General features: G+C 41.1%; 1 protein-coding gene across 1 annotated transcript; it reads left to right on the top strand.

Annotated features, from left to right (window-relative positions):
* Positions 1-26497, top strand: LOC113654690 (up-regulator of cell proliferation-like). Its single transcript, XM_027164957.2, has 4 exons — positions 1-70; positions 19712-19767; positions 19889-19994; positions 21747-26497. Exons 2-4 carry the CDS (start codon positions 19747-19749, stop codon positions 26435-26437), a joined length of 4818 nt encoding a protein of 1605 aa, XP_027020758.2. The 5' UTR covers positions 1-70; positions 19712-19746; the 3' UTR covers positions 26438-26497.
* The last annotated feature ends 1148 nt before the right edge of the window (positions 26498-27645 follow it).

The raw sequence follows: 27645 nt of genomic DNA on the forward strand, positions 1-27645 counted from the left end.
GAGGGTTCTAAAAGCATGTAGTAATTCTTTGAAATGATGCAGCATTCAACCACTTCTTCTGGACAAACATGTAAGTACAGGTGTATATATACATATATGTGTGTGTGCGTCTGCACTTTATACATTTTTAGAAATTAAAAGCTTTGTTTCCTTCTAAATGGTTTCTAGAAAATAGCACACTCTGTTGTACACTGTAAAAAATAAACTGTAATTTTTAGGGTAAAAAACTGGAAGCTGTGGTTGCCAGAACAATGTTTTTGGATATATGGAATTGCACCCACTGTGCCGTATATTTTACAGATTTTAATTGTCTTTTTTACGCTTCATAACAGTCTAAATTACATTTATATATTGTTATAAATACAGTTAAACCAGTCAAACCTCAGGGTTTACATTGTAATAATTACGGCTCATACCCATCTTTTTTACAGCTCTGTCTATTTTAAAGATTTATGTTGTAATGAATACAATTAAAAGTTTTATTACTTCACAAAACACGGCATGAAAATGCTTTTTATTGTATTTTAAATAGCAATTAAGCACTTTCTGTAAAAACATCATCTTATCACACTAGAGGGAAGCTGTAGGTTTAAGACATATAAGTTACATTGTACAGTTGATAAACATTCAGATTTTTCCTTTAAGAAACAATTAAGAGTCTGTTATAGTAATTGATAAATAGTTTACATTTGATAGCCTAAATGAAATAATCAAAACTATCAAAGTTCAGTAAAAACTTAGACATCAGTGTGATCCCAAGTTTTTTTTAATAAAGACTGGCAAGCATTTAAGAAGACAAAACATCAATTTAATCTGAGCCGGATCCTGTCAGATCCTGTTCCGGAAAATGTGTCGTGTTTTGCGTTCCGAGTATTTATTTTAATGTATCCGGAAACAGGCCCGGCTCCAGATATGAGATAAAAGGTGGGCCAAGTGATATTCCAGGTGGGCCGGTTGGATTGGGGTGGGGGTGGGGGGTCGGGGGGTTCTTTAATGCTTTAATATCTCATGTCTATAGTTTTAATACCATATATTTAAGACAATTGTTAGGGTTGTTTGTTATTTTTGTGTTTTCTTCATTTTTAATATTTTTTTTGTACATATTTTGAAATTATTTAGTAACTTTTATATATATATAAAAAGGGTTAACATGTTTATTTTTACATTCTCTCTTTTTGCATTTGTAATTTTTTTTGACCCCGTAACAGATATTGTATCAATTAAATAACTTTAGATTTGATAAATAGGGGCAATTCTTTTAAAATAACTATTTACATCAACTAAAACAAACTTATTTGAGTGAAGCATGAACTGTAATAATTGGGTTTACCTCAAAATTTGCGTGAATGTGATAAATGAGTTAAGTCTGTCTGTCTAGGAGGGGAAAAGGGGGTTGAGAGTTGAGAGTTGATTATAGACAATGCGTTCAAGAATGTTTGAAAGAAACGAGAGAAGTGATACCGGTCTGGTACTGATGTCTGATGGATCCAACTCATTTTACAACTCATCCAGTCCTGCAATCCTACCACCTGCCCATTGGATCCACTCCCTAACTCTATGCTCCAGACCATCTCACAAGACCTCTTGCCCTTCATTTCCACTATCGTCAATAGATCCATAGCATCTGGTCAGGTACCAACTACTTTCAAGAGAGCAAGGGTTATTCCCATCCTAAAGAAACCTGCTCTAGATCCATCAGACATCAGTAACTACAGACCGGTATCACTTCTCTCATTTCTTTCAAAAATTCTTGAACGTATTGTCTATAATCAACTGTCTCTCTATCTCTCACAGAACAACCTCCAAGATCCCAACCAGTCTGGCTTTAAAGCAGCTCACTCTACAGAGACAGCCCTTTTGGATGTCTCTGAGAAGCTACATACTGCTAGATCAGCCAAACTGTCATCCGTCCTTATCCTCCTTGACTTTTCAGCAGCGTTTGATACGGTCAACCACAAGACTCTCTTATCCACCCTCAAGAGTCTTGGCATTTGCGGATCAGCTTGGGAATGGTTTGCCTCCTACCTGGAAGAACGCTCATATCAGGTAACATGGAGGGGAGTGACATCTGCTTCATGCAGACTCTCCACTGGCATCCCACAGGGCTCAGTACTTGGTCCTCTTCTTTTCTCCCTGTATACTCACTCTCTTGGGGAAGTTATTTCATCACATGGGTTCTCTTACCACTGCTATGCTGATGATACACAACTTATCTTCTCTTTCCCACCCTCAGATGCCACAGCTTCTGACCGGATCTCAGCATGTCTGGCAGAAATTTCATCATGGATGACTGCTCATCAGTTAAAGCTCAATCCTAGCAAAACTGAACTGCTGTTCATCCCAGGTGATTCATCCCCAGGTCATTGATCTTGCTATATCCTTGCACAACGATCTGATCTCCCCTTCAGCCACAGCTCGCAACCTTGGGGTAACCATGGACAATCAACTGTCCTTTTCTTCTCATGTTGCTAATGTGACTCGCTCATGTCGGTTTCTTCTCTACAACATTAGAAGGATTCGGCCATTTTTGTCCACACAGAATGCTCAGGTACTTGTTCAGTCTCTTGTCATTTCTAGACTGGATTACTGCAATGCACTGTTGGCAGGTCTACCTATGAATGCAATCCGTCCTCTGCAAATGATCCAAAATGCAGCTGCCCAGCTTGTTTTCAACCTGCCAAAGTTCTCGCATACCACCCCGCTGCTGCGATCCCTCCACTGGCTCCCGGTAGCTGCACGCATCAGATTCAAAACACTGATGCTGGCCTACAAAGCCAAAAATGGACCAGCTCCCTCTTACCTCAAAGACCTCATCATTCCTTGCACTGCACCCCGCAACCTCCGATCTACCAGCACTGCTCGACTGGTTCCACCATCTCTCAGGGTAAGAGGCAAGTATACTACAAGACTCTTCTCTGTTCTGGCACCAAGGTGGTGGAATGAACTTCCCCTAGAGGTCCGGACAGCTGAGTCACTGGCTATTTTCAAGCGGCGGTTGAAGACCTACTTATTCAGGAAACACTTCAACTAGCACTTCTTTCCTTATCCTTTGCATTTAAAAAAAAAACAAAAAAAAAAAACCCTTGACACTTTTTCATTGTAACTTTGAACAAATGTTTTAAACTCATGGTATCTTAAGTATGTAACCTAGTGAACCAGCATTAATGTATTCAATGTTAGAGATTTAAGCACTTGTGTATATCACTCTGGATAATGGCGTCTGCCAAATGCTGTAAATGTAAATGTAAATGTAATCCAGAGCAGGTTTCTTTAGGATGGGAATAACCCTTGCTCTCTTGAAAGTATGAGTATTTTCTGCACCATAAGGCACAACGGATTATAAGGCACAGTCTCAATTACGGGGTCTATTTCTGTACTTAACCCATACATAAAACGCACCGGATTATAAGGCGCATGCCAAAACATACTGTCCACAAAAAAGGTAACAAAAGCAAAACAGTGAGTCAAAACAGTTAGTTGAACTTTATTCTACTATTTAACAACACACACACATTATTTTTTAATCAATCTTCTCCCACAAATCCATCAAAGTCCTCATCTACTGTGTCTTCTTAACTTGGCGCAGTTCATTTTCTTGCTTCCTCCACTTCCGAACCATAGATTCATTGATGTTGAATTCTTTCGCAGCTGCTCTATTCCCATTTACAACCGCGTAACTGATAGCCTGTAGTTTGAATTGTGCCTAGTAAGCATCTGATTTTTATTGGTGGATGGCAAACCAACTTAAGGTGCATTTACTGCCACTTACTGGACTGGAGTGTGGAGCGCATAATGGTTAGGAAGAAACAAATGTTGTTTTGCAACATACCGGTAGTATACATACCGGAGGTGTGGCGGAGTTAAGTGTACATACTGTACGTATTACGTAATGTTCTCTGATTCATTTATCGCTGCCAGCGTACATAGTGTATGTATTACATCCCTGTGTCAGTGGGAAATGGTCCGACAGTCAATCAAACGGAGCGATTACCAAAGTTGCACAACAAAATTTTTACAGATTTTTGGAACTCAGTGCACACATAAGGCGCACCGGATTATTAGGCGCATGGCCGATTTTTGAGAAAATGTAAGGCTCTTAGGTGCGCCTTATAGTGCGGAAAATACTGTAGTTGGTACCTGACCAGATGCTATGGATCTATTGATGATATTGGTAATGAAGGGCAGAAGGTCTTGCGAGATGGTCTGGAGCATAGTGGAAGGGAGTGGATCCAATGGGCAGGTGTTAGGATTGCAGGACTGGATGAGTTGTAAAATCTCTTCTGCTGCTACAGTGAGTAGGGGAAGGTGTAGCGAAGGTGTAGGGGAATCCATACTCTGAGATGTAAGTGCAGTCGGGGCTGAAGTGAATGTCCTGCAGATTTCTTCAATCTTCTCCTGGTAGAAAGAAGCAAAGTCTTCTGCAGTCAATGAGGATGAAGGAGGAGGACCCGGGGGTTGAGCAGAGAAGAGATGATGTTGTGGAATTTCTGAGGGTCATGTGAGGAAGCTTCAAGCTTTTCCTTGTATAAGGAAGTCTTGGCAGAAGTCACATCTGAGGAGAACTTGGCAAGGAGTGTTTGGTAAGAATCAAGATCTGCATCAAGTTGTGATTTCTTCCACTTTCCCTCTGAGGATCTTAGCTCTTTTCGATTGTTGCACAGCATGTATGAAAGCCAAGGAGCAGAACAAGAAGTTTTCTTGGGTTTAGTGGACAGGACAGAGAAAGTCCATAGTTGAGGAAAGATATGAGAGGAAAGTATCTGTGGCTGTGTCCAAGGGTAGTGAGGAAAAAGACTCAGAATCAGGAAGAGAAGAAAGAGTGCCAGAAGCTACAGAAGAAGGGGAGACAGAGTGAAGGTTGCAGCGGGTAAGAGCGAGGGGGTGAGAGGTAGTTTTAGGTAGGGTAAGGAGTGTGATGGTGAAGGATACCAGGTGATGATTAGAGACATGTAGTGGGGTAGCAGTCATGTCTGTAGCTGGGGAAGGACGGGTGAAAACCAGGTCCAGGACATTGCCTCCTTTGTGTGTGGAGATGTAGCTGTTAGGTGTCAGGGTGAATGAGTCGAGAAGAGTCAGCAGGGAAGAAGATTGAAGCTTGTCAGAGGCGAGCACTGTTAGAGGGGAGCTATCGGAAGGGAAAACACTAAGCACTAATTGAGTACAGAGATGGGTTTGAGGCACATATTTGCAGTCAAAAAAGTGAGAATTAAGGTATGGTGTAATACATCAAAAACAGTACTAGACACTTAAGTTACAATGTGAGAGAGAGATACTTACAAACCGCAATTTAAAAGGGTAAGCCCTGCCCACAATTCACACGTTAAGGGAGACTGAAACTACTTCTGATTAATCATCTGAGAGAACAACAAAGACCAACACTATAAAAATCAACAATGGTATAGAATTCAATTCAATTCAATTCAAGTTTATTTGTATAGCGCTTTTTACAATAGACATTGTCTCAAAGCAGCTTTACAGAACTTAAACATAGAGCAGAAGGTAGACATACGGGTCGCTGTGCGGTGCACGGCACGGAAGTAGAAGTGACCACTAGGGGATGACCCAGAAACAAGCTTCAATTCAACTTTAAAGCATCAAATCCTCCAAAAACACGAAAAAACCTATTTACCTAGTAAAGTTTATACTCTCAATAATTTTTTAAGCCCACACACAAAGCACAATATGATTCACAGCCTTCATACAATTAGAAAAAAATTGTGGACAAAACTGACCTAGGTGGCGCTATACTGGTTTTCCCCTTACCTTTAGACGCGTCTCTTTCTTCACTGGGGTAATATATTCCAACACAAAAATCCACACAGGTCCAAGGAATTGAAATCTGTAAGCCTTTTAATCCAAAATGCTCTGGTCGCGCCGCAAATATTCCGTTAGTGTTCTGAAAACTGGAAACAGAAGTGCGCCATCATCTCGTTTTGCCGCTCTAACTCCTAATTGGGATATTCAAAAATTCAAAGCCTACGTCATATTTATAGCCCAGCGTCATATAAATAAGCCCTCATTTGAGCCAATCGGTGCTTGTATGGCAGAGATAGACGGCTGGGAAGCCAATGGTGGCATGACCTAATTTTTGGGAACCCGCCTTTGACTGACAATTACTCCTTCCAATAGCAATGAAATGGGCTGGGACCTATACAGCCGTTTAGCCAATAAGCAGACGATTCCAACGGTATATGACAGGCCTTACATTCTTTGCCTGTGTCTGCGTGAACTGGATGCGCAGAAGAATTCTTGCGTAATCCCTGACCTTTTGTCCCTCTCACAGCTCAGGGTGTCAAGTTACAGGCCTGTTTTCACACCAGATTGATAGAGAGAGAGTCTATGCATGTTTATGGCTTTTCAGACTGAGCCTGCAGCCTTTTATTTCAAAGTTATATAGTAAACAAGTACACAAAAACGCTGCACCAGACGACCATGGCCGTAGAAAAATATTTTTATTGAAGCCATTTTTGCGTCTTTTGACTTGATTTTTTTTTGGTGAAAGCCAAGACATGTGGCTATGACTCTCAGTTGTTATTTGGTCCCTAACATGTTCCAGAAAAATAAGATTAATCAGTTTATCAGGTAAACAACCCAGGCGGAAATGAAAACCTGCATTCAAACCCCTGTAACTTTGTGCCAGTAAGGCCTAGAATCAATCTGAAACTAGTTTCTGAAACTAGAGAATCTCTTCTTTCCAATGAGACCAGGCCTGTGTGTCAAAGTATGTGGGAGCTGTACCACTTTTTGTTGGGTAGGTCATGTAGGCGAAAAACCTGCAAAATGGGGGGCGAGGCATAAAGGGGTTAATGATAAAGGAAATAACAAATAATAAAAGAAATAAGAATTAACAGAATAAAAATTCTAGGTTATTATTAGATGTATATAGTTCACAATTGTTATCTGTTATCATTTGCTATTGAGAAAATTAAAAAACCAATCTGTCTACCATTTTCTGGATTAATTAACAAGATGAGATTTTGCTGATCATGCAGAAGAGATGACAGAGGAACCAGCATTTAGATGATTTCAAATGTATTCTATGAGCTGCAAGTGAAGAAATAAGTAAGAATATCTTCAGTTATGCTTCATTAAAATTAATTTAGTCTGGTCATTTTTCAGGTTTTCTGCATAGAAACAAACCACCAATTCTATAATGCTAACGCAGGAAATCTGTAATTGTTTTTTTTAGATTGATTTCATATATTTCAAAGCATTTAACCTATGAATGAAAACCAGATGACGTTTTGCTCATATTAAAAATTATGAACTTTGTCCTTATATATTTTGTGTTTTATGTTTAATATAACAGATTATTTAAGTCAGCATTTTTTAAATTGCATTTTTATGCCAGTACGCTACAATGATTTCAATTCAATTCAATTCAATTCAATTCAATTCAAGTTTATTTGTATAGCGCTTTTTACAATAGACATTGTCACAAAGCAGCTTTACAGAACATAAACACAGAGCAGAAGGTAAACATAATTAATGATAAAGGAATTAACGAATAATAAAAGAAATAAGAATTAACAGAATAAAAATTCTAGATTATTATTAGTTGTATATAGTTCACAGTGTGTATGTATTTATTTCCCTATGAGCAAGTCTGAGGTGACTCAGGCAGCAGTGGCAAGGAAAAACTCCCTGAAATTGGTAAAGGAAGAGACCTTGAGAGGAACCGGACTCAAGGGGGACCCATCCTCATATGGGTGACACTGGGGGTGTGATTGTAATATACAATCAGATAAATGTTGTATTGGTGTAAGGATCATGGACTTCGGATGTTCTTAGTATCACAGAGTCTAACTGGAGATGTCTCAGGATTCCTTAGAGTCGGCCTCGGCTCAGTGGACGTCCAAGGGTTTCGTCCCACAGAGGACGTTGGGAGCTGGTACAATGTCTGGATGCCTCGGGATGGGTACAAAGAGAGAAGCAGTGGAAAGGGGTTAATATATCTGCTGTTCATAAAAATGTGCCAGTCTAATGTACTAGTGCATGATACTATAGGATGTATTATGTGTACGCCTGACTAAAGAGATGAGTTTTTAATCTACATTTAAACTGAGAGTGTGTCTGAGCCCCGAACACTATCAGGAAGACTATTCCAAAGTTTGGGAGCTAGATAAGAAAACGCTCTACCACCTTTAGTAGACAGATATTCTGGGAACTACCAAAAGTCCTGAGTTTTGTGATCTCAAAGAGCGTGAAGGATTGTAACGTGATAGAAGACTAGTTAGATACATGGGAGCTAAACCATTAAGAGCCTTGTACGTAAGTAGCAGCAGTTTGTAGTCAATTCTAAACTTAACAGGTAGCCAGTGTAGAGATGATAAAATTGGGGTTATATGGTCATACTTTCTTGTCCTAGTGAGAACTCTGGCAGCTGCATTTTGGACTAACTGTAACCTATTTATTATAGATGCAGGACAACCACCTAGTAGTGCATTACAATAGTCCAGTCTAGAGGTCATGAATGCATGAACTAGCTTCTCAGCATCAGATACAGACAGGATGTTTCTCAGCTTGGCAATATTTCTAAGGTGGAAGAAGGCTGTTTTGGTAGTATGGGCGATATGATTTTTAAAAGACAAGTTGCTGTCTAATATAACACCGAGGTCTTTCACTGTCGAGCTACTAGTAATAGTACATCCCTCTAAATGGGAGTTAAGTCGTGAGAGTTTCTGTGCACTGGTTTTTGGACCTATGAGTAGTATTTCTGTCTTATCGGAGTTTAACAATAGAAAGTTGCAGCTCATCCAGTCTTTTATCTCTCTAAGGCACTGACTTAATTTGGACACTGTGGCTATTTCATCTGGTTTTGATGAGATATATACTGTGTGTCATCAGCATAACAATGGAAACTAATCCCATGTCTTCTAATAATGTTCTAATGGAAGCATGTATATAGAGAAAAGCAGAGGTCCGAGAACTGATCCTTGAGGGACCCCATAATTAACTGGTAATAAACTGGAGGATTCACCATTTAATTCTACAAAATGGTATCGCTCTGACAGGTAGGATCTAAACCAACTTAAAGCCTGTCCATAAATACCTGTGTAATTTTGTAAGCGATCTAGAAGAATGTTGTGGTCTATAGTGTCAGCTATAGTGTATAATGCAGCACTAAGGTCAAGTAGAACTAATAGTGACATGCAGTCTTGGTACGAAGCTAAGAACAAATCGTTTGTAACTTTAACAAGTGCAGTTTCTGTGCTATGATGGGGCCTGAAACCTGACTAAAACTCTTCAAGGATGTTGCTCTCCTGTAAGAAGGAGCTCAGTTGAACAGACACAACCTTTTCAAGTATTTTAGCCATAAACGGAAGGTGTGAGATAGGTCTGTAATTTGATAGTTCATTTGGATCTAAGTTAGGTTTTTTGATGAGTGGCCTAATAACTGCCAATTTAAAAGACTTCGGGACGTAACCTAAAGATAACGAGGAGTTAATGATATTAAGAAGAGGCTCACCAGCTTTATGTAACACTTCGTTCAGTAGTTTAGTTGGGATGGGGTCTAGTGAACATGTTGTTGATTTAGCTGTTGTAATAAGTTTATCTAACTCTTTCTGTCCTGTACTTGTAAAGCTGTGTAAAGCCTTAGGTGAGATTGTGCCACTGGTTGCTCTCATATGTTGAGCGTCACCTATTTTATTCCTGATACTTTCGATTTTATCAGTGAAGAATCTTATAAAGTCCTCACTACTGAAATGTGATGGAATAGTGTGTTCAGATTTCTGTTTTTTTGTTAAACTAGCCACTGTGCTAAATAAAAACCTGGGATTGTTCTGGTTATTTCCTACGAGTTTGCTCAGGTGCTCAGCCCGAGCAGCTTTTAGAGCCTGTCTATAGCTGGACATACTGTCCTTATACGCAATTCTAAAAACCTCTAATTTAGTTTTTCTCCATTTCCGTACGAGGTTACGGGTCTCCCTTTTGAGGGTGTGAGTATGACTATTATACCATGGTGCAAGTGTTTTATCTCGAACCTTCTGTAATCTGACTGGGGCAACGGTGTCTAATGTGCTAGTGAATATAGCGTCTATGCTGTTAGTCATTGCATCTAGGTCGTTTGAGTTTAAGGGTACAGTAAGAACTCCAGACAGATCAGGCAGGTTATTTGTGAATCTGTCTTTGTTGGTCAGAATAATGGTTCTACCGAGTCGATAACGTGGTGAGACATATTTAGTCTGTTCTATAGGTAGTGTGTACATTATGAGGTAATGGTCTGTGATGTCATCACTTTGAGGTATGATATCTATATCAGTGACATCTATTCTGTGTGATATTATTAAATCTAGTGTGTGGTTACGTCGATGAGTTGCACTAGTGATGTTTTGTTTGAGCCCAAGTGAGTTTAGTAAGTCCATAAATGTGAGTCCTAAAGCGTCGTTTGTATCATCAACATGAATGTTAAAGTCTCCTACAATTAATGCTTTGTCAAAGTTAACCAAAAGGTCTGAGAGAAAGTCTGCAAATTCTCTAAGAAAAACTGTGTAGGGCCCTGGGGGTCTGTACACGGTCGCTAGAGCAAGAGACATCAGGGATTTCTTCGTGTGCACGTGCGATAGTGTAACATTAAGGACGAGCACTTCAAAAGAACTAAATCTATGCTGTGTTCTCTGGGTAGCAGTGAGGTAATCACTAAGGATAGTGTAACATAAGATAGTTAGAATAACAAAATTCAAATCACACTACTCTAGAACAAGGGTAGAACAAGGGTAGAACAAAGTGAGTTAAGCAGCTATTAAGCAGTATATCCAACCAATCAAATTCTTTGCCCACTTGTGCCAAAGTGCACCATGTATCTTGATTGGATGATGCTTAATGGTTCTTGCTTAATACTTAAAAATAAATTCTTGAGGGCAGAGGCAAAAATAGCTTTGATTTTAATTAAATGAAAGAAATGACTTGTGTATTGTTAATTTTACTAAAATAAACTGTATGTTTTACACGTTTTTAGCTGTTACATTTAAGGTCTTACTCTGTAAAACAAATTACAGGTTTAAAAGCCTGTAATTTGTGTTTCAGAGTAGAATATCAGTACTTTATACATTTTTAGAAATTAAGGGTTTTAAGCCTTCTAAATGGTTTCTAAAAAAAAATAGCACACCCTTTTGTAGTATTCTACATTTACAGTACTTAGTGGTTTGGGTTTCATGGAAAAGAGTTGAATAAAGCATTTGGGTTTTGTGCATTATTCAACATTCTCTCTCACTCTTCAACATTCACTTTTACTTTAAGAACAATATTATGTAGTCATGATGTAACTTGCACAATTATTAAACTATAAAGCATTAAGGGACACACTTAAGGGTAAAGTATGGTGTAGCTCTGTGTAGCTCTCTCAAAGATGATGTGTGTGGGGGGGATTTGCATTAAATTTGACTTTAATAAAACAGAATTATGTAATTTTGTGTCTGCTATTTAATATACTGTGATCATGCCATTTGTAAAAAACTTTGGCAGACCAAAACCTGCTAATGTTTAACTTGCATTTGTAGATAAGATAGGTAAAGAAAATTTGTTGCTGGGAGGAGCAAAAAATTGATTTAAATATCAGCATGTCCCATGCCGTAAATCAAATTAATCACTGTCGTTATATATATAGTCTCATATCTTTGGGTTACTTAACGTAATCCTCGGTCCTTTGATAACAGAGTGAGGTGTTTCACTATGGAAGTTGCTTTGGGTGTGACCAAATGCAGAAGCTCTTATGACACCATGTCTGTCTTTGACAACTGTCTACATCATTAATGAGATTTCTTACAGTCCAAGTGCAAGGAGGGAAGTACTGATGAAACACCTCATTCTGTTATTAAAGAACCAGGGATTACGTTAAGTAACCCAAAGTTCTTTTTCTAACTTTGCTAGGTGTTTCACTATGGGAGATATAGACCACTTTCGGATTGCACCCATATTACTGTTTCCAAATGGGTACAGTAGTACCGGCTCCCAGCACTACATGTGCTAAAGACGGCTCCGAAACGTCTAGTCTATAGAATCGCGTATGTGCTGTTGCCCAACTTGCCACCAAACAAATGTCCAGAACAAAAACCCCTCTGAGTGAAGCCCTAGTGGAGTTGGCTCTCAAGCCCTTAGGGGGTTGAAGACCCCTGCAACCATAAGCTACAGATATAGCCTCCACAATCCAGTGGGATAGCCACTGCCAAGATAACGGCTTCCCTGTGTGAGGAGTAGCCCAAAACACAAACAGCTGGTCACAAGTTCTGAAACCTGCTGTTCTCTCCACATATGCCTGAAGAGCCCACACCGGGCATAATGTATTAAGTTTCTGCTCCTCCGGAAAAGAAAACGGAGGAGGATGAAAAGCGGCCAGTCCGGTAGACGAGCACCTACAGTATATGCCGATTCCAAAACCTTAGGCATGAAAGCAGGGTTAGGACGAAAAGAGACTTTAGTGAGCCCCGGAGCGAATTGTAAGCAAGACGGGCTAACCGACAAAGCATGTAAATCACCTACACACTTGGCTGTCACCAAAGCCAGGAGCAGTGCCATCTTAAGAGAGAGATACTTAAGACCCACCGCCTCTGTCGGCTTAAAAGGATGCTGAGACAAGGCTTCTAAGACGATGGGTAGATCCCATAATGGAACCATCTGCTTAGACTTGCGGCACGCCCCCTTCATAAAACGATTTATTAAAGGGTGCTGGCCTGCCGACTTTTCACCAAAACCTATATAGCAGGCTGAAATAGCTGCCAGGTACACCTTAATGGTGGAGAAAGCCTTCCCTTTATCAAGCAGATCTTGAAGGAAGCATAATATATCCCTAACAGAGCACTGAAAAGGGATAATCACCCTCCGTCCACACCACTCTTCAAAAACGTGCCATTTATTGCTATAAAGAGCACGGGTAGAGGAGGCTCTTGCACTCTGTAGTGTATGTATAACTGACTAGGGCAAGCCAGCCGCATTCAGATTCCACCTCTCACGGGCCAAGCCCAGAGGGATAACATGTCCGGATGAGGATGGTAAAGCCACTGATGGGCTAAAGCATCCACACCCAACGTTGCATTTTTGTCTACAGAGAGAAATACAGAGGGCATTGGGCGTTTTCTTGCGAGGCGAAGAGATCTACGGTAGCCTGACCGTACCTCTGCCATATCTGGCTCACCACCTGAGGATGGAGTTTCCACTCCCCGTAAAGGGGGTTTCCCCTGGACAGTAAATCTGCTCCTCTGTTCAAAATCCCCGGAACGTGAGTTGCCCTGAGAGACAGAAGTCGTGTGTCGCTCCACACGATCAGCTTCTTTGTCTACCGGTGCAGCTGAAGGGAGCTTGTGCCCCCTGACGGTTGATGTAAGTCACCACCATGGAGTTGTCTGTTTTCACTAAAACATGCTGACCTTTGAGGAAACTCAGAAAATGTTTTAGTGCTAGCCACACTGCTAATAGCTCCAAATAATTTATATATTTGTGCATCAGCTGTGGTGGCCATGCGCCGTTTACAGCTCTGCCCATTATGGTTGCTCCCCAACCCTTTAAGGACGCGTCCGTTGTCATACTGTAGTACAACTCTCGATGACACCGCCCCTAAGGGAATGTGTCTTTGCACTTTTCAGGGTTTTTTTTTAAACGTATCACCCTCGTCTGCTTGCCTGGAATAGTGCAACATTTACTGTTATGTTTCTTGAACCTGGGGAGCATATCTCCCTCAGCCCGTGGCTTGGCTGAGATAATGCATGATTTATCATCAATCCCCCTGTATGTGTGAGTGCTTGGTGACACTGCACATGGCTCTGAACTCCCTCTTTTCTCTGAACTAGAGGAGAGCGAACATAATGAGCCCTTACCAAACTTTGAACAGGATTGTATTCCCGCCTTCTTCTCCTCACCGTCGGAGAGAGAAGGACAGGGGAATACCCATGTGTCAGGTCGCATGCTTTTTCTTCCTTTCCTCGAGGTGGGGCGGACAGTTCCTAGCCGCTGCGGCCGCATGAATGCTTTCCCCAAGGTCCGGAGCCATCCGGATGCGGTTGCTGACCGACCTGTCCGCTGTGAGCAGGTCTTACAGCTCTCGCAGTCATCAGCCTCCCTCTCGATGCTGCAGCTGCTGCGAAGCCCTGCCACGTTGGCTGAGAGGGTGGTCGCGCCACCTGCTTTCGTGGCAAACAGAGGTGAAAAGCTTCATCCTCCTGTTTCCTGAGGGTGCTGGTTTCTCTCATTTTCTTGAGAGTGGGCCCGAATAAACCCTTAGTTGGGTCGTAAGGGGCATCCAACATCTCCACTTTCTGAGCGATGCCCAGGCCTGACAGGTTTAACCACAGTGCTCGCTCACCTGATACGACCAGGCCCATTACGTGGCCGCAGCCCTGAACCGCACCGTGTGAGGAACGCAAAATCAGATCGTTCATGACACAGGGTTCGGTACTCCTGAGTCTAACTGCCGCCCCATCTCCTCCAAAATCTCCGCTTGATATGCTGACAGTAAAGTCACAGCATTCAGCGAGCGTACGGACTGCCCTGCATATCGTACATCCTCTGAAAGGTTGCGGCGCTCAGAAGGTCCGTCTTACTTGGCAGTGAAAACTGCGATGAGGAGGAAACAGATTGTCGATTTGGATGGAAGTGATAAGCCACTGAAGGCTCCACTGCTGGGGGTCTGGCCAACCCCAGCTCCTCCATTGCTTGAATCTCCAACATCGAGTGTCCCTTGGTGGGGTGCTTGCTCTTAAAGGGGCTAGACCAATATCGAGATGCAGGCATGGCAGGCAGGAGCTGTCTCGCTGCCGAGTGGGCCGGCGGCAGCCTTTTCCCATTATAAAGATCTCTTATGGCTCCTTCAACAGCTTTGGCGGTTGGCCAGGCTAGGCCCAGCTTCGCCACGGCCCGTTTGCACACCTCGTGCAGGCTGCTGTTAGCAGGAGGGGCCGAATCGGTTGTGTTAGGTGGTCTAGACTGTTGGACTGGGAAGGGGGAATTGTCTTCCTCTTCTTCGTCGTCCATGTACAGATTGAGGAGGTCAGAGTTAGCATCGCCATCTGTGTCCTCGTTCCCCAGTTTGTCATCTTACTGCATGAGCAAGCCATCAAATCGTGGAGGAATGTCCGGGGATTCAGTTTCCATCATGTCCGTCCAGCTCTTACTAGCTCGTGGCAGATGGCCAGATTCAGACAGGCAAGCGTCCTGCTGGTTAGTTACCAACACTTTCAGCCTCCTTTCCAAGATTTTCACCGGCATTGACACACAGTGAGCGCATGTTTGAGAGTCCGCTAGCAACGTCTGAGCGTGCTTCAGGCCCATACACACTATGCACATAGGACGAGGGTCGTTGCCCGAGATGGTAGCTCCACATGATGATGGACAAGGGTGACATAGCGCAGTCTAATGACTCGTCACAACACGTTAGTCTGTTAGACTTTTAATTAAACCTTTGGTAGGTCCGCCTTGACGCGTAAACCAAAGTAAACTAGATGTCTATGCTATGAGAGGAGAGAAATTTAATCAAGCTTTTCATTTTCATTGCTGGCTAAAATTTAACCATGTCAAGTTAAGAAGTTAAACCATTTGCCAGTGAATATTTCCTGCATAACGTATCATAACAGCCTATCGAGGCATGGCATAACATATCACAACAGCCTAGCAAGGCACAGCGTGACGTAACATAACGCCTAGAAAGTCATGGCATATCATGTCATAACTGCCTAGTAGGGCATAGCACAACATACCATAGCCTAGCGAGGCATCGTATAACGTAACAACACCTAGCAAGGCATGGCATAACGCATCATAACGGCCTAGAGAGTCCTAGCACAACGCAACATAACGCCCAGCAATGCATAGCATAAGGCATTACAACAGCCCAGCGAAGCACAGCCCAGCAAGGCATAACCCAGCGTTACGCAACCCGACACAGCCCAGCAAGGCATATCATAACGTAATGCAACACAGCCCAGCGAGGCACAGCACAACGCATTACAACAGCACTACGCAACACAACATAGCACAACGCAACACAACATAGCACAATGCAACCCAATACAGCCCAGCAGGGCACAGCACGATGTAACAAACACAGCCCAGCAAGGCACGGCACAACATATAATAGCCAAGCGAGGCACAGCATAACGTAACAAAACGCCTAGCAAAGCACGGCCTAACTCATCACAACAGCCTAGTGAGGCACAGCACAACGTAAACGCCTAGCAGGCATGGCCTAACGCATCATAACAGCCTAGCGAAGCACAGCACAATGCATCACAACAGCCTAGCGAGGTACACAGTGTAACGTAACCTAACATGGCCTAGCAAGGCATAGCATAACGCAACACAACACAACATAGCCTAGCGAGGCACAGTACAATATATTGTACCATAACACAGCCCAGCGAAGCATAGCACAACGTATCACAACACAGCCTATCGAGGCACAGCATAACGCATCACAACAGTCTAGCAAGGCACAACATATGGTAACGTTACCCAACACGGCCTAGCAATGCACAGCCAACCGCAATGCAACACAACATAGACCAGCAGGGCACAGAACACCACACCATAACACAGCCTAGAGAGGCATAGCATAACGCATCACAACAGTCTAGCAAGGCACAACATATGGTAACGTTACCTAACACGGCCTAGCAATGCAACACAACATAGCCCAGCAAGGCACAGCACAACACACCATAACACAGCCTAGCGAGGCATAGCATAACACATCACAACAGCCTAGCGAGGCACAACATAGCATAACGTAACCTAACACGGCCTAGCACGGCACAGCACAACGCAACAAAACAAGCCCAGCAAGGCACAGCACCAAGCACCATAACACAGCCTAGCGAGGTATAGCATAATGTATCATAACAGCCAACGATGCCTAACATAGCATAACATAACATAGCTTAGCAGGGCATAGCATAACATAACCTATCGTAGCTTAGCAGGGCATAGCATAACGGAACCTAACATAGCTTGGCAGGGCATAGCATAACGGAACCTAACATAGCAGGGCATAGCATAACGTAACCTAATATAGCTTAGCAGGGCATAGCATAATGGAACCTAACATAGCAGGGCATAGCATAATGGAACCTAACATAGCTTAGCAGGGCATAGCATAACGTAATCTAACATAGCCTGGTGAGGCATAGCATAACATAACATAGCCTAGCAGGGCAAAGCATAAAGTAACCTAACATAGCCTAGCAAGGCATAGCATAACATAACATAACAAAGTCTAGCAAGGGATAGCATAACGTAACCTAACATAGCCCAGTGAGACATAGCATAACATAACGTAACATAGCCTAGCAGGGCATAACGTAACCCAACATAGCCTAACAGGGCATGGCATAAAGTAACCTAACATAGCCTAGCGAGGCATAGCATAACATAGCCTAGCAGGGCATAGCATAAAGTAACCTAACATAGCCTAGCGAGGCATAGCATAACGTAACATAGCCTAGCAGGGCATAACGTAACCTAACATAGCCTAGCAAGGCATGGCATAACGTAACCTAACAGCCTAGTGAGGCATAGCATAACGTATCATAACAGCCTAGCGAGGCATAACATAGGGCAACGTAACCTAACCCGGCCTAGCGAGGTATAGCATAACGTAACACAGCCTAGCAGGGCATAGCATACCATAACCCAACATAGCCTAGGGAGGCATAGCATAACCTAACATAGCTTAACAGGGCATAGCATAATGTAACCTAACATAACCTAGTGAGGCATAGCATAACAAATAGTGGCCTAATGGTTAGAGAGTCTGACTTGTAATCCTAAGGTTGTGGGTTCGTGTCTCGGGCCGGCCACGACTGAGGTGCCCCTGAGCAAGGCACCGAACCTCCCAAATGCTCCCCGGGCGCCGCAGCATCAATGGCCGCCCACCGCTCCGGGTGTGTGCTCACGGTGTGTGTGTGTGTTCACTGCTGTGTGTGTGCACTTTGGATGGGTCAAGTGCAGAGAACGAATTCTGAGTATGGTTCACCATACTTAGATGTATGTCACGTCACTTTCACCTAACATAGCCTAGTGAGGCATAGCATAACATATCATAACAGCCTAGCGAGTCATAACATAGCGTAATATAACCTAACCTGGCCTAGCCTAGCATAATGCAACATAGCCTAGCAAGGCGTAGCCTACCTAGCATAACAGACTGTACAACACGCCAGCCCGGTCGCTTCCGGCTCAACAAACGCACCATTAGACACGAACATGCGTGCCATATCGATTTACCGTAAGTTCAGAAAGTCTTCAAAACGTCCCCTTCAGCTCGAGTATACTAATAGTAATCACGACCTCTTATAGTGCCATATCGCGAACTCAAAAGGAGATAGCTTGCGGTTTAATCTCTAATAGCTGCCGAATTTAACTCGCAGCAGCAGCAATGCAGAGGAAACAGCCCCATAACATAACGAGCTGGCATAGCAAAGCATATCGAGGCATAGCATTACCTAGCATGAGGTAATCTAGCCTAGCAAAGCAAGCATGGCATGACCCATCGTGACGTGCATAGCAAAAGCATAACATAACCTCATCTTATAAACATAGCGTAACATACAATAATATAACCTAGCATAGCATAACATATCAAATCTACCGTAGTGTAGCATAACAGACTGTACAACACGCCAGCCCTTCCGGCTCAACAAAGCACTATTATACTGTACACGAACATGCGCGCTGTATCGATTTACCGTAAGGTCAAAGCGTCTTCAAACTTCCTTTTAGGCTCAAGTATACTAATAGTAATCACGACCTCTTATAGTCCCATATCGCGAAACCAAAAGGAGATAGCTGTGGTTTAAACACCTAATTAGCCGGCAAATTTGAATTGCAGCAGCAAAGCAGAGGCAGCAGCCCCACAAAAGAAGATTGCGGTTTAAACTCCAAATAGCCGCTGAGTTTAAATCGCAGTTGCAGCAATGCAGAGGAAACAGCCAAGCAGACAGACTGAAAAAGCATTTAAATAGGGCGCCCTGTTTGAAATGGACCAATAGAAAATTGGGTTAGAAAATTGACATCAGCTGATAGCCGAGATTGACTATGTGGCCTGCCTGAACTGACGCTGAACGCTATATTAATGCTGTGATGTATCAGGTTGTGTTCTTTTGGTTCACTGTAACAGTACTGTAATAGAAGTCCCTTATCTGTGGATACACACAAAATTAAAAAGCATATAGAACATTTTATGAATAGTTGTAAGTCACTGAAAAGATTGCTGACTTGTTTATGAATTAACAGCTCATACTTTATGTAACAGGGCAGACTGACAAATCTGGATGAACCACGTAAAGAAACACTATTTATTAAAAAGATTCTTCAGAAATGATATAAAAGAGTAATTCAAAGTTAATTTCAAGATTTCAGACATAAATCCACTTACAAAAGTAAATCAGAAAGGTTAGAACACAGTGCGTGCTACTGGCAGTTGTGCAGCCTCCATGGGGCAACGTCCAGATTCTCTGTCATGCTTTAGTGTATGTGTAAAATTTCAGTAGTTTGTCATGGTCCTTTCTAATGTCATGCTAGTCCTTTCTAATGCCATTGGTAATGACTAACAGTTATGACCTGTTTAAAATAAACAAAATGATATGTATTGTAAACATTTTGCCATATAATATGTAATAAGAAACATTTTCAGTCTTTGGTATGTTTTCTACACATGTTGCCATCTGTAAAAATGACTTCCCTGTGTCTAAATACTTCAAATATATCTTTTGTTTGGTTTGTACAGTTTGCAACTGAAGACTGCTCATCATTCTATGCATAATGGAGAGTTCTGATGAAGAGGTATACACTGAGCTTTTCTCTTTATCTATTTTGATTTCTTGATTGTCATGCCAGGCTGTTTGATAGAAAGTTGCTCAAACTCATCATTCTTAACTTTTTTCAAATATTCCAAATCTGCAAGCAATCGGAAGACACCAGAGATTTCGCTGACAAAGGGCAACAACTAAATCTTTCTGAAAAACATTCTGCAGAGTCACATCTAAAAGATGAGACAGCTAATTCAGAAGGTATTTTTATTTTTATTTTTTTAATCTTTAGGACATCACTTTCTGACACAAATACAACAGTTGATCATGAGTTCGGAGTTGAAATATCATGGTTCTTCTCAGATGTTCCTGCACCATATGACATTTTCGTGCTGTCCACGGTGATTGATTTTGCTAGACTTCAGTGGAAATGTGTAAACAGCATACACTATAAGCATATGAGCTGAGGTGCTCCAGCAGCACATCCCCAACCAACCAGAATTTTTCACAGCATTATGCTGAAGTGTCAGGACTGTGCCCAGGCACTGAGTACACTTTTACTCTGGTTGGAGTCCCAGAAAAAGGAACCCGGCATTCTGCAGCCAAATTGTGTGCATATACAAGTAATAACCAGTTTAAGGTTTTATACTGACATATGAGGTGGCAGTTTTGATTTACATGTAAAAAAACACACTCAAACCCAGTGGTAGTAGTAAAAGCAAAGAAGTAAATATGGTATTTTATTTTGCTGCAGCAAAAGGTCTTCCATACAGTGCAGAATGCCAAGTCTACACAGTGAATAGGCAAAATTTTGTAATTAGGCTCTCCCTTTTGTACCCTAGGTGTGTGCTTGTGTTTATGTGACCTCTCCCTTTTCCACCGAGGCAGTTTGAGAACCAGTTCTTTCTTTTTCGACAGCCAAAGCACCAGCTCTGAACCAGAAAAAGTGGTACTTATGTAGCACCAAAACATTGCTGGTCTAGACTTAAGATGTACTTTCGTCAGGGGCTGTGGGTGGGGCTACTGTTAGCGCATTTGATAATGTACCTTTAGTATACTAATGTTTAATACACTTTTACTTTACCACAATATGATCAGCACACATGATAGTAGGTAGCTAAATGCTAAGGCTAACTTTTTCTGTGTTAATGATAAAATAATGTTATGTACTTTCTTGATTACAACCTCCGTTTATACAAATTACATGGAGCTGCACGTACACGTTGGATTTGCCACGTTTGGATGCCAATGTAGGTTTACAAAGCCATGAGCATTAATAGTAAAGCAGCATCCGCCATTGTTGATGTGTTTGTGTTTGCTGCTGCTGCACTAACGGGAAATGTGAAACGTATACAGTGACGTCAGACTCGGCTCTGTGATGGCTCTCTAGCCGATGGAAAGGCAAACCGGTTCTTAGAAAGTTGGCCAGTGGAACCAACTTTCAACCAGCACCAGTGCTAGCTCTGAACCAGCACCCGGTTCTTTCCAGTGGAAAAGGGGTATCAGTCACCTCAGTAAGATCAGCTCTTATCAAGCACATGCACCCACACTCCCCTAAGTTCCCATCCTTTTAACACATGGAATGTTTATGGCAAATACGTTTATGGCAGGAACATTTGTGGCAAGAATATTTATGGCAGGAACATGGGCCTCCTGTTCGCTCTGTCCATAGTCTGACACACAAAATTTACTATGAAAGCTCTCTCTCTCTCTCTCTCTCTCTCTCTCTATATATATATATATATATATATATATATATATATATATATATATATATATATATATATATATATATATATATATAAACACTTATGATATTTAAAATTTCCACTACACATATGTCTAATAACGTCTCCATTTAATTCACCATGCCATTTCAACTCCATCTCTCTTTTCATTACACTACTCATACGTAAGTATTTATACACTTTGCAAATCATTATTTTATTGCAACTAGTTTTTATCCAAACCTTAAATTGGGTGTTTATTTTCTTTTCTTTTTGTCCTTAATAGTGAGCAATCTTGAAATTGTTCTTCAGGAGTTGGGGCTGAGGAAATACCTCACTGATAAACTCTCTCTGAGTTCTGTACTACAGATAGACAAGAGCACAGTGACAGATGATCCAGCACAGAGTCGATCAGGTTTACCATGGCTTTTTCTCAAGAAAATAATGATGGTCAGTGTGACAGCAAGAAGTGTCAAATGTGCTCCATCAACTACTGACAATGAAGATTTGAGTTTGGATTTATGTAGTGATCTGGAGAATCTTGTCCTTAACCAGGACCTTAGTCATAAAGTAAATCCTTTAGACATCATAACTGCACTCTTCCTTTGCTCAGACAGTTTTCTTCAACAAGAGCTTGCCTTCAAAATGTCTATGTGCCAGTTCTCTGTGCCTTTACTGCTTCCTAATTGTGACACACAGCAGAGCATGCTCATGCTTTGGGCCTTAAGAGATATTGTGAAGAAATACAGACCACACTCCTTGTCTGATCCAAGAGGGTTTGTGGAAAACAGGATTGTTCTTGCTGAACTACCTTTGGTGTCCTTTGTAAGACTTGGAGACTGTAGCATTTCCAAATCTCAAATCTTGAACAAACTGCTCAGTAATCCACAGCAATATCATGACACATTTGTGCACCGTGACATGGACTGTGGAGACATCCCAAGAAAAATATCAAATGGTATGGTGGAGATCAGCTGGTACTTACCTTGTGGAAGTAAAAACATAGACATCTTCCCAGGACCTTTGGCTATTGCAAACCTGAGAGGGGACATAAGTACATTTGAGACACAGTACTCATTCCTGTGTCAGATTTCTACAGCAGTGTTTGTTTTCTTTGACAATTTTGAAACCAATTATCAGCTACTCACCAATACATGTGTAAAAGCACAGTTGTTTTTGGTGGGAAATGCAAACACCAAAGCCTTCAATCTGGATTTGTTGAAAAGAACAGCTGCTGCATTGAAGTTGAAAAGAAACAACATCATTCTCAAGACAAAACAAAATGATGCAGATTTTGTCACAGATTTGTGTTGTGCTGTGAGCGATGTTGTTAAAAACAGTTCTCCGACAGTACAACTTGAGAAGATGACCACAGTTGCACATGAATTTGGAATTTTGATTGATGAAGACAACAAGGAGTGCCAACATGCAAAAGAAAATGCAATGGCAGTCACTAGCAAGATAGAGGACACAATAAAGTTTAAGGAAGAACAGCTCCCTTTGCAGGGTGAGATCTGGAAGAAACTGGGAAAAATAGAGAAAGAAGAGTGTAGACTTCGTAAAGCTGGGGATAAGAACATTGAGGAATATAAAAGTGAACTTACTGAACAGAAGATAAAACTCAGGAAGCAGCAAAGCAGCTATGAAATGTCAGAAGCCATGTCCTGCTTCATACGTGCACTGTCAAGTTCAACTCTTGAGAGATCCTTCTTCCTGAAATGGATGCGAATGAATTTGGACAATTTATCCTGTGAAAATTTGTCCAAACTTAGAGAAAAGTACAAGGAGAAATGTCAACAATCATCTGAGAAGAAGGAGGAGAATGCAAAACTGGACAAACAGATCTCAAACAGTGCTTTAGGAACTGAACACTTTTTGAGGGAAATGGGGCAGCTGTATGAAGCTGCTGTCTCCCTTCCAGAAAATATACAATCACGAGAACAAATGCTACACTTACCTAAACTGTGTGCTGAGCTCCTTTTAGATGGATTCCCTCTTGAACTAGTTGATGGAGATGCTTCAAATATACCCCTAAGGTGGATTAGTGATGTACTGAAAGAGCTGAATACTTTAGTGCAACCCAAGAATAAGATCATGGTAGTCACAGTATTAGGAGTGCAGAGCACAGGAAAGTCTACCCTATTAAACACCATGTTTGGGGTTCAGTTTGCAGTCAGCAGTGGAAGATGCACACGAGGAGCGTTCATGTTGATGATTAAAGTCACAGACGGCTTCAGAGAAATACTTAACTGTGATCATTTAGTGATCATTGACACTGAGGGACTGAAATCTCCTGAGCTGGCACAGCTCGATGACAGCTATGAACATGACAATGAACTGGCTACACTTGTTGTTGGACTGAGTGACATTACCATTATCAATATTGTCATGGAGAACTCCACAGAAATGAAGGACATTCTGCAGATTGTGGTGCATGCATTCATCAGGATGAAGGAAGTGGGCAAAAAACCCATGTGTGCATTCGTGCATCAGAATGTAGCTGATGTATCAGCACATGACAAAAACATGAGAGACCGGAAGCTTCTTTTAGAGCAGCTGAATGAGATGACCGAGGCAGCAGCCAAGATGGAAAACAAAGAAATGTACAAGAAGTTTACTGATGTAATGGCGTATGATCCAGAGACTGGTAACTGGTATATACCTGGGCTCTGGCACGGAAACCCACCAATGGCACCAGTGAATGCAGGCTACTCTGAGGCTGTGTATGACTTCAAAAAGAACATAACCAACGTTCTTGTTAACAAAAAGGTATCTACCAACAACATTGAAGAATTTCTGGAGTGGACAAAAAGTTTATGGAATGCAGTAAAATATGAAAATTTCATTTTCAGCTTTAGGAACAGCTTGGTAGCTGATGCATACATGAAGCTGTGCACTGAATTCCATAAATGGGAATGGTCTTTAAAAAAGGACATGTATAAGTGGTTAACATCTGCTGAAACCAGAGTGTCCAATTTTGAGATAATGAAATCCAAATCTGACAAGACAAACCTGCAAGATTTACTGAGGATCCTGAAAGATGAGGCCTCTTCAGAACTTGATGAATTGGAAAAGAACATTTTGGAAAACCTCAACGAATACTATGAGCAAACAGATGGTCATGTCTATCTCGTGGAAAAGTACAAAGAAGACTTTGTAAACAGTGCAAAATCTCTTAGGAGGGACACAGAAAACTCAGTGCTGAACAAACTGGTGGCAGTTATTGAGATTAGGAAAGGAAAGAATAATTTGGACAACATCAAAAAAACACACACTGACAAAATGGAGAATAAAGTGCTCAAACTTCTGGAGGAGCTCCGGAAAAACAGACATTCAGAAAGTATGTCTGAAGAAGAGCTTAACAACATCTTTGAAAACATATGGGAGGACACCGTTAGAGAGCTGTCCTTTACTGGCTTGCGTAGAAAAATAATATCTGACATTGTTTTTAACCAGTTACGAAAGAACATGAAACAAAAAGGAAGTTCTGTCTCTGAAAATTTAAACAGAGGGAATCTGGATCAATATGGCAAAGAGAAATTTGTTGTTACAGAAGAATGGTCTATTGTAAAAGCTATAAAATATTTCTTTCAGAAATCTGAACAAAAATTGAGACTGCAACAGTTGGCAGACAGTGCCATTGACACATGTATGCAGTCAATTAATGACAAGAAAGAAGGAAAATCAGATTATCATGACACCTACATTCAGGAGATCCTACATAAAATTGACACAAAATTAACTTCATTAACGAAATTGAAAGTTTCTGATGAATTTGAACTTTCCATAAAGCTCCACATCTGTGCTATTTCTGCGAGAGAATTCCAGGCCATGCATGATCGTTTTAATGAAGAGAACGACCCACGCCGATGTCTCGAGCAATCCAAAGAGAAGTACCGTGCTGATTTTAAAGATCTGTTCAGTAATCGTGATCAGTGTCAGAGGAAGGCTGCAGAATTTGCACAACTCTGCCTCAGCCCTGCAGTTGAGACATTCATCTGTAACTCACTGGGACTAGACATTATTGACACAATGCTGCAAGGGGAAAATGCATTTCAATTCAGCACACGTTCATTTTTCCAGTTCTCCATTCTAAAACAACTTCTGGATGAAAGTAATTTTGAGAACTATCTGAGCTTCATAAGTTCTTATGAACACTTTGTTAAAGACTGGATATTAAAACAAATCGAAGTCAGATTTTCTAAAGGAAACAAACTTTTTGAGCTGGAAGAGCAGCATCTCAAAGGAGCTATTATGGAGATAAAAAATGCCATCAGAAAAGCACAAGAAGAGACAGATGGAAATGAAAACATTAAGGCATTTATTCAGAACATTTGCAGAGAGCTTGGAAAAAAACTTGTCATTCCAAAAGATGCCTTAGAAGCAGTCATGGTGTTGAACAACGCCAAACAGGAACAATTTTCCCACTGGCTCATGCAGTCTGTGGAGGAAATGCAAGACTCGCTGAAGACTAAATTTAAGAATAAAGATATTCTGAGAAAACTTAAAACACTCAAAGTCAAACCACAGGACGAGCTGTTCAAGCGTGTATTTGGCTGTGGGAAGCAGTGTCCATTCTGTAAAGCACCATGTGAGGCAGGAGGAGAAGCTCATACACATCACTCTGCTTCTGTACACAGACCTAAAGGACTTGGGTTTTACAGTTATGAGGACTCAGGTAAATTAGTCACCAACATTTGCTCTACTGATGTGAACACTGAACGCCGGTTCAGATGCCTAGAGACCAACAATGTGTTCCATCCATACAAGAAATACAGGGAGATCTTTCCAGACTGGCACATCCCTGCAGATCCCAGCATAGAGGCCTCAGACTACTGGAAATTTGTTATGGCAAAATATAATGATCAGATTGCACAAGCGTATAATGCAAAACCTGCAGATATTCCCCCAGTGTGGAAAAAAATCACAAAGGAAGCAGCAGAAAATAGTCTGAAGGAGTGTTTTAGTATCAAATAAATACTTGTGAAAAATCACCAGAAAAGGGAGATTAAAGAAAACTTTGGCTTGATTTCAAAATGCTATTGGCTTTTTTCATCTTATCCATTAGTACATCCCTTGACAACATCTGGCAACTTGTCTTTCCTTTAGCTTTCTATTTTAAAATTCCAAGCAGCAAAGAGAATACTGTGCATTTTATTACCTCTGAAAAGCACAAGAATTAGAATTATGTCTTTAATTATGTCTTTATATTCACAAATTAATGATTCTGTTTCTTTAATTGCTTCTTTTCACTTTTCTTGCTTGTGACTGTTGATTTATTAAAACCAAATCTATTTTTAAAATCTAATTCTAATTCTAATTCATGTATTCAGTAACGTATTTTCTGGCATATGATTGGTAAATAAATATTAGTCAGTACATAGCCTAATTATTTAGTCAATACAAGCTATGATAGTAAAGCATCACATCATTATTGCCTTGTAATCAAAATCAATGTAACCTATTTACTTTCAATAAATCTGTGATTCTGTCTAAAACACATGCTCATGTGTATAAATATAAACTCATGGAGCACTTGGATAATAGAAACACCTGTACACCTACTCATTCATGAAATTTTCTAATCAGCCAATCATGTGGCAGTGGTGCAAAGCATTAAATCGTATCAAACAGATACGGTTCAGTACTTTCAGGTAATCATGAACCATCAGAATGAGGAAAAATGTGTTTTCATCAGTGATTTTGACTGTGGAATGAAAAAGGCTGTTGCTTGTATTCATAAAGACTTTAAAAATGATCTGACAGAGTGAGAGAGCCCTCTGGATGTTTTTTCTTTATTGTTTTCAATAGTAACTGTTGTGTGTAAAAATCACATTTCATGGCCCTTCTACATAATGATTCTACAAATGATCTCATGGATCTCCTAACTTAGCTTAAACATTCCTAACCAGGAATCTTATCTTAAGATGAATCTCAGCAACTCTGAGCAAGGACAGTTCATCTTAGAGAGGTGGCGGGATATACCCTGTTACTAGGTATGACATTATTTTGAAGAATGTGATCAGTTGTCCAGTAAACAAAAATAATCAAGCCCTTTTAAAATATGGTCTTTTATAAGCCTTCACTTTGTCTCTACATTAAGACTACATAGACTGTACACGGCAGTGTGCTCAGACACAGCAAAACAGCTGAGGACCAGGGCCTGTATTAATAAAGATTCTCTT

Source organism: Tachysurus fulvidraco, chromosome 1 (assembly GCF_022655615.1).
Source record: "Tachysurus fulvidraco isolate hzauxx_2018 chromosome 1, HZAU_PFXX_2.0, whole genome shotgun sequence".
Lineage (NCBI taxonomy): Eukaryota > Metazoa > Chordata > Actinopteri > Siluriformes > Bagridae > Tachysurus > Tachysurus fulvidraco.

What these genes read in the sequence shown, in the direction of transcription:
- LOC113654690 (XM_027164957.2), top strand. Translation starts at nt 19,747, where the DNA reads ATGGAGAGTTCTGATGAAGAG. An exon ending in TGGAGAGTTCTGATGAAGAG is followed by an intron (nt 19,768 to 19,888) that starts GTATACACTGAG and finishes CAAATCTGCAAG; the next exon opens with CAATCGGAAGACACCAGAGA. An exon ending in TGAGACAGCTAATTCAGAAG is followed by an intron (nt 19,995 to 21,746) that starts GTATTTTTATTT and finishes TGTCCTTAATAG; the next exon opens with TGAGCAATCTTGAAATTGTT.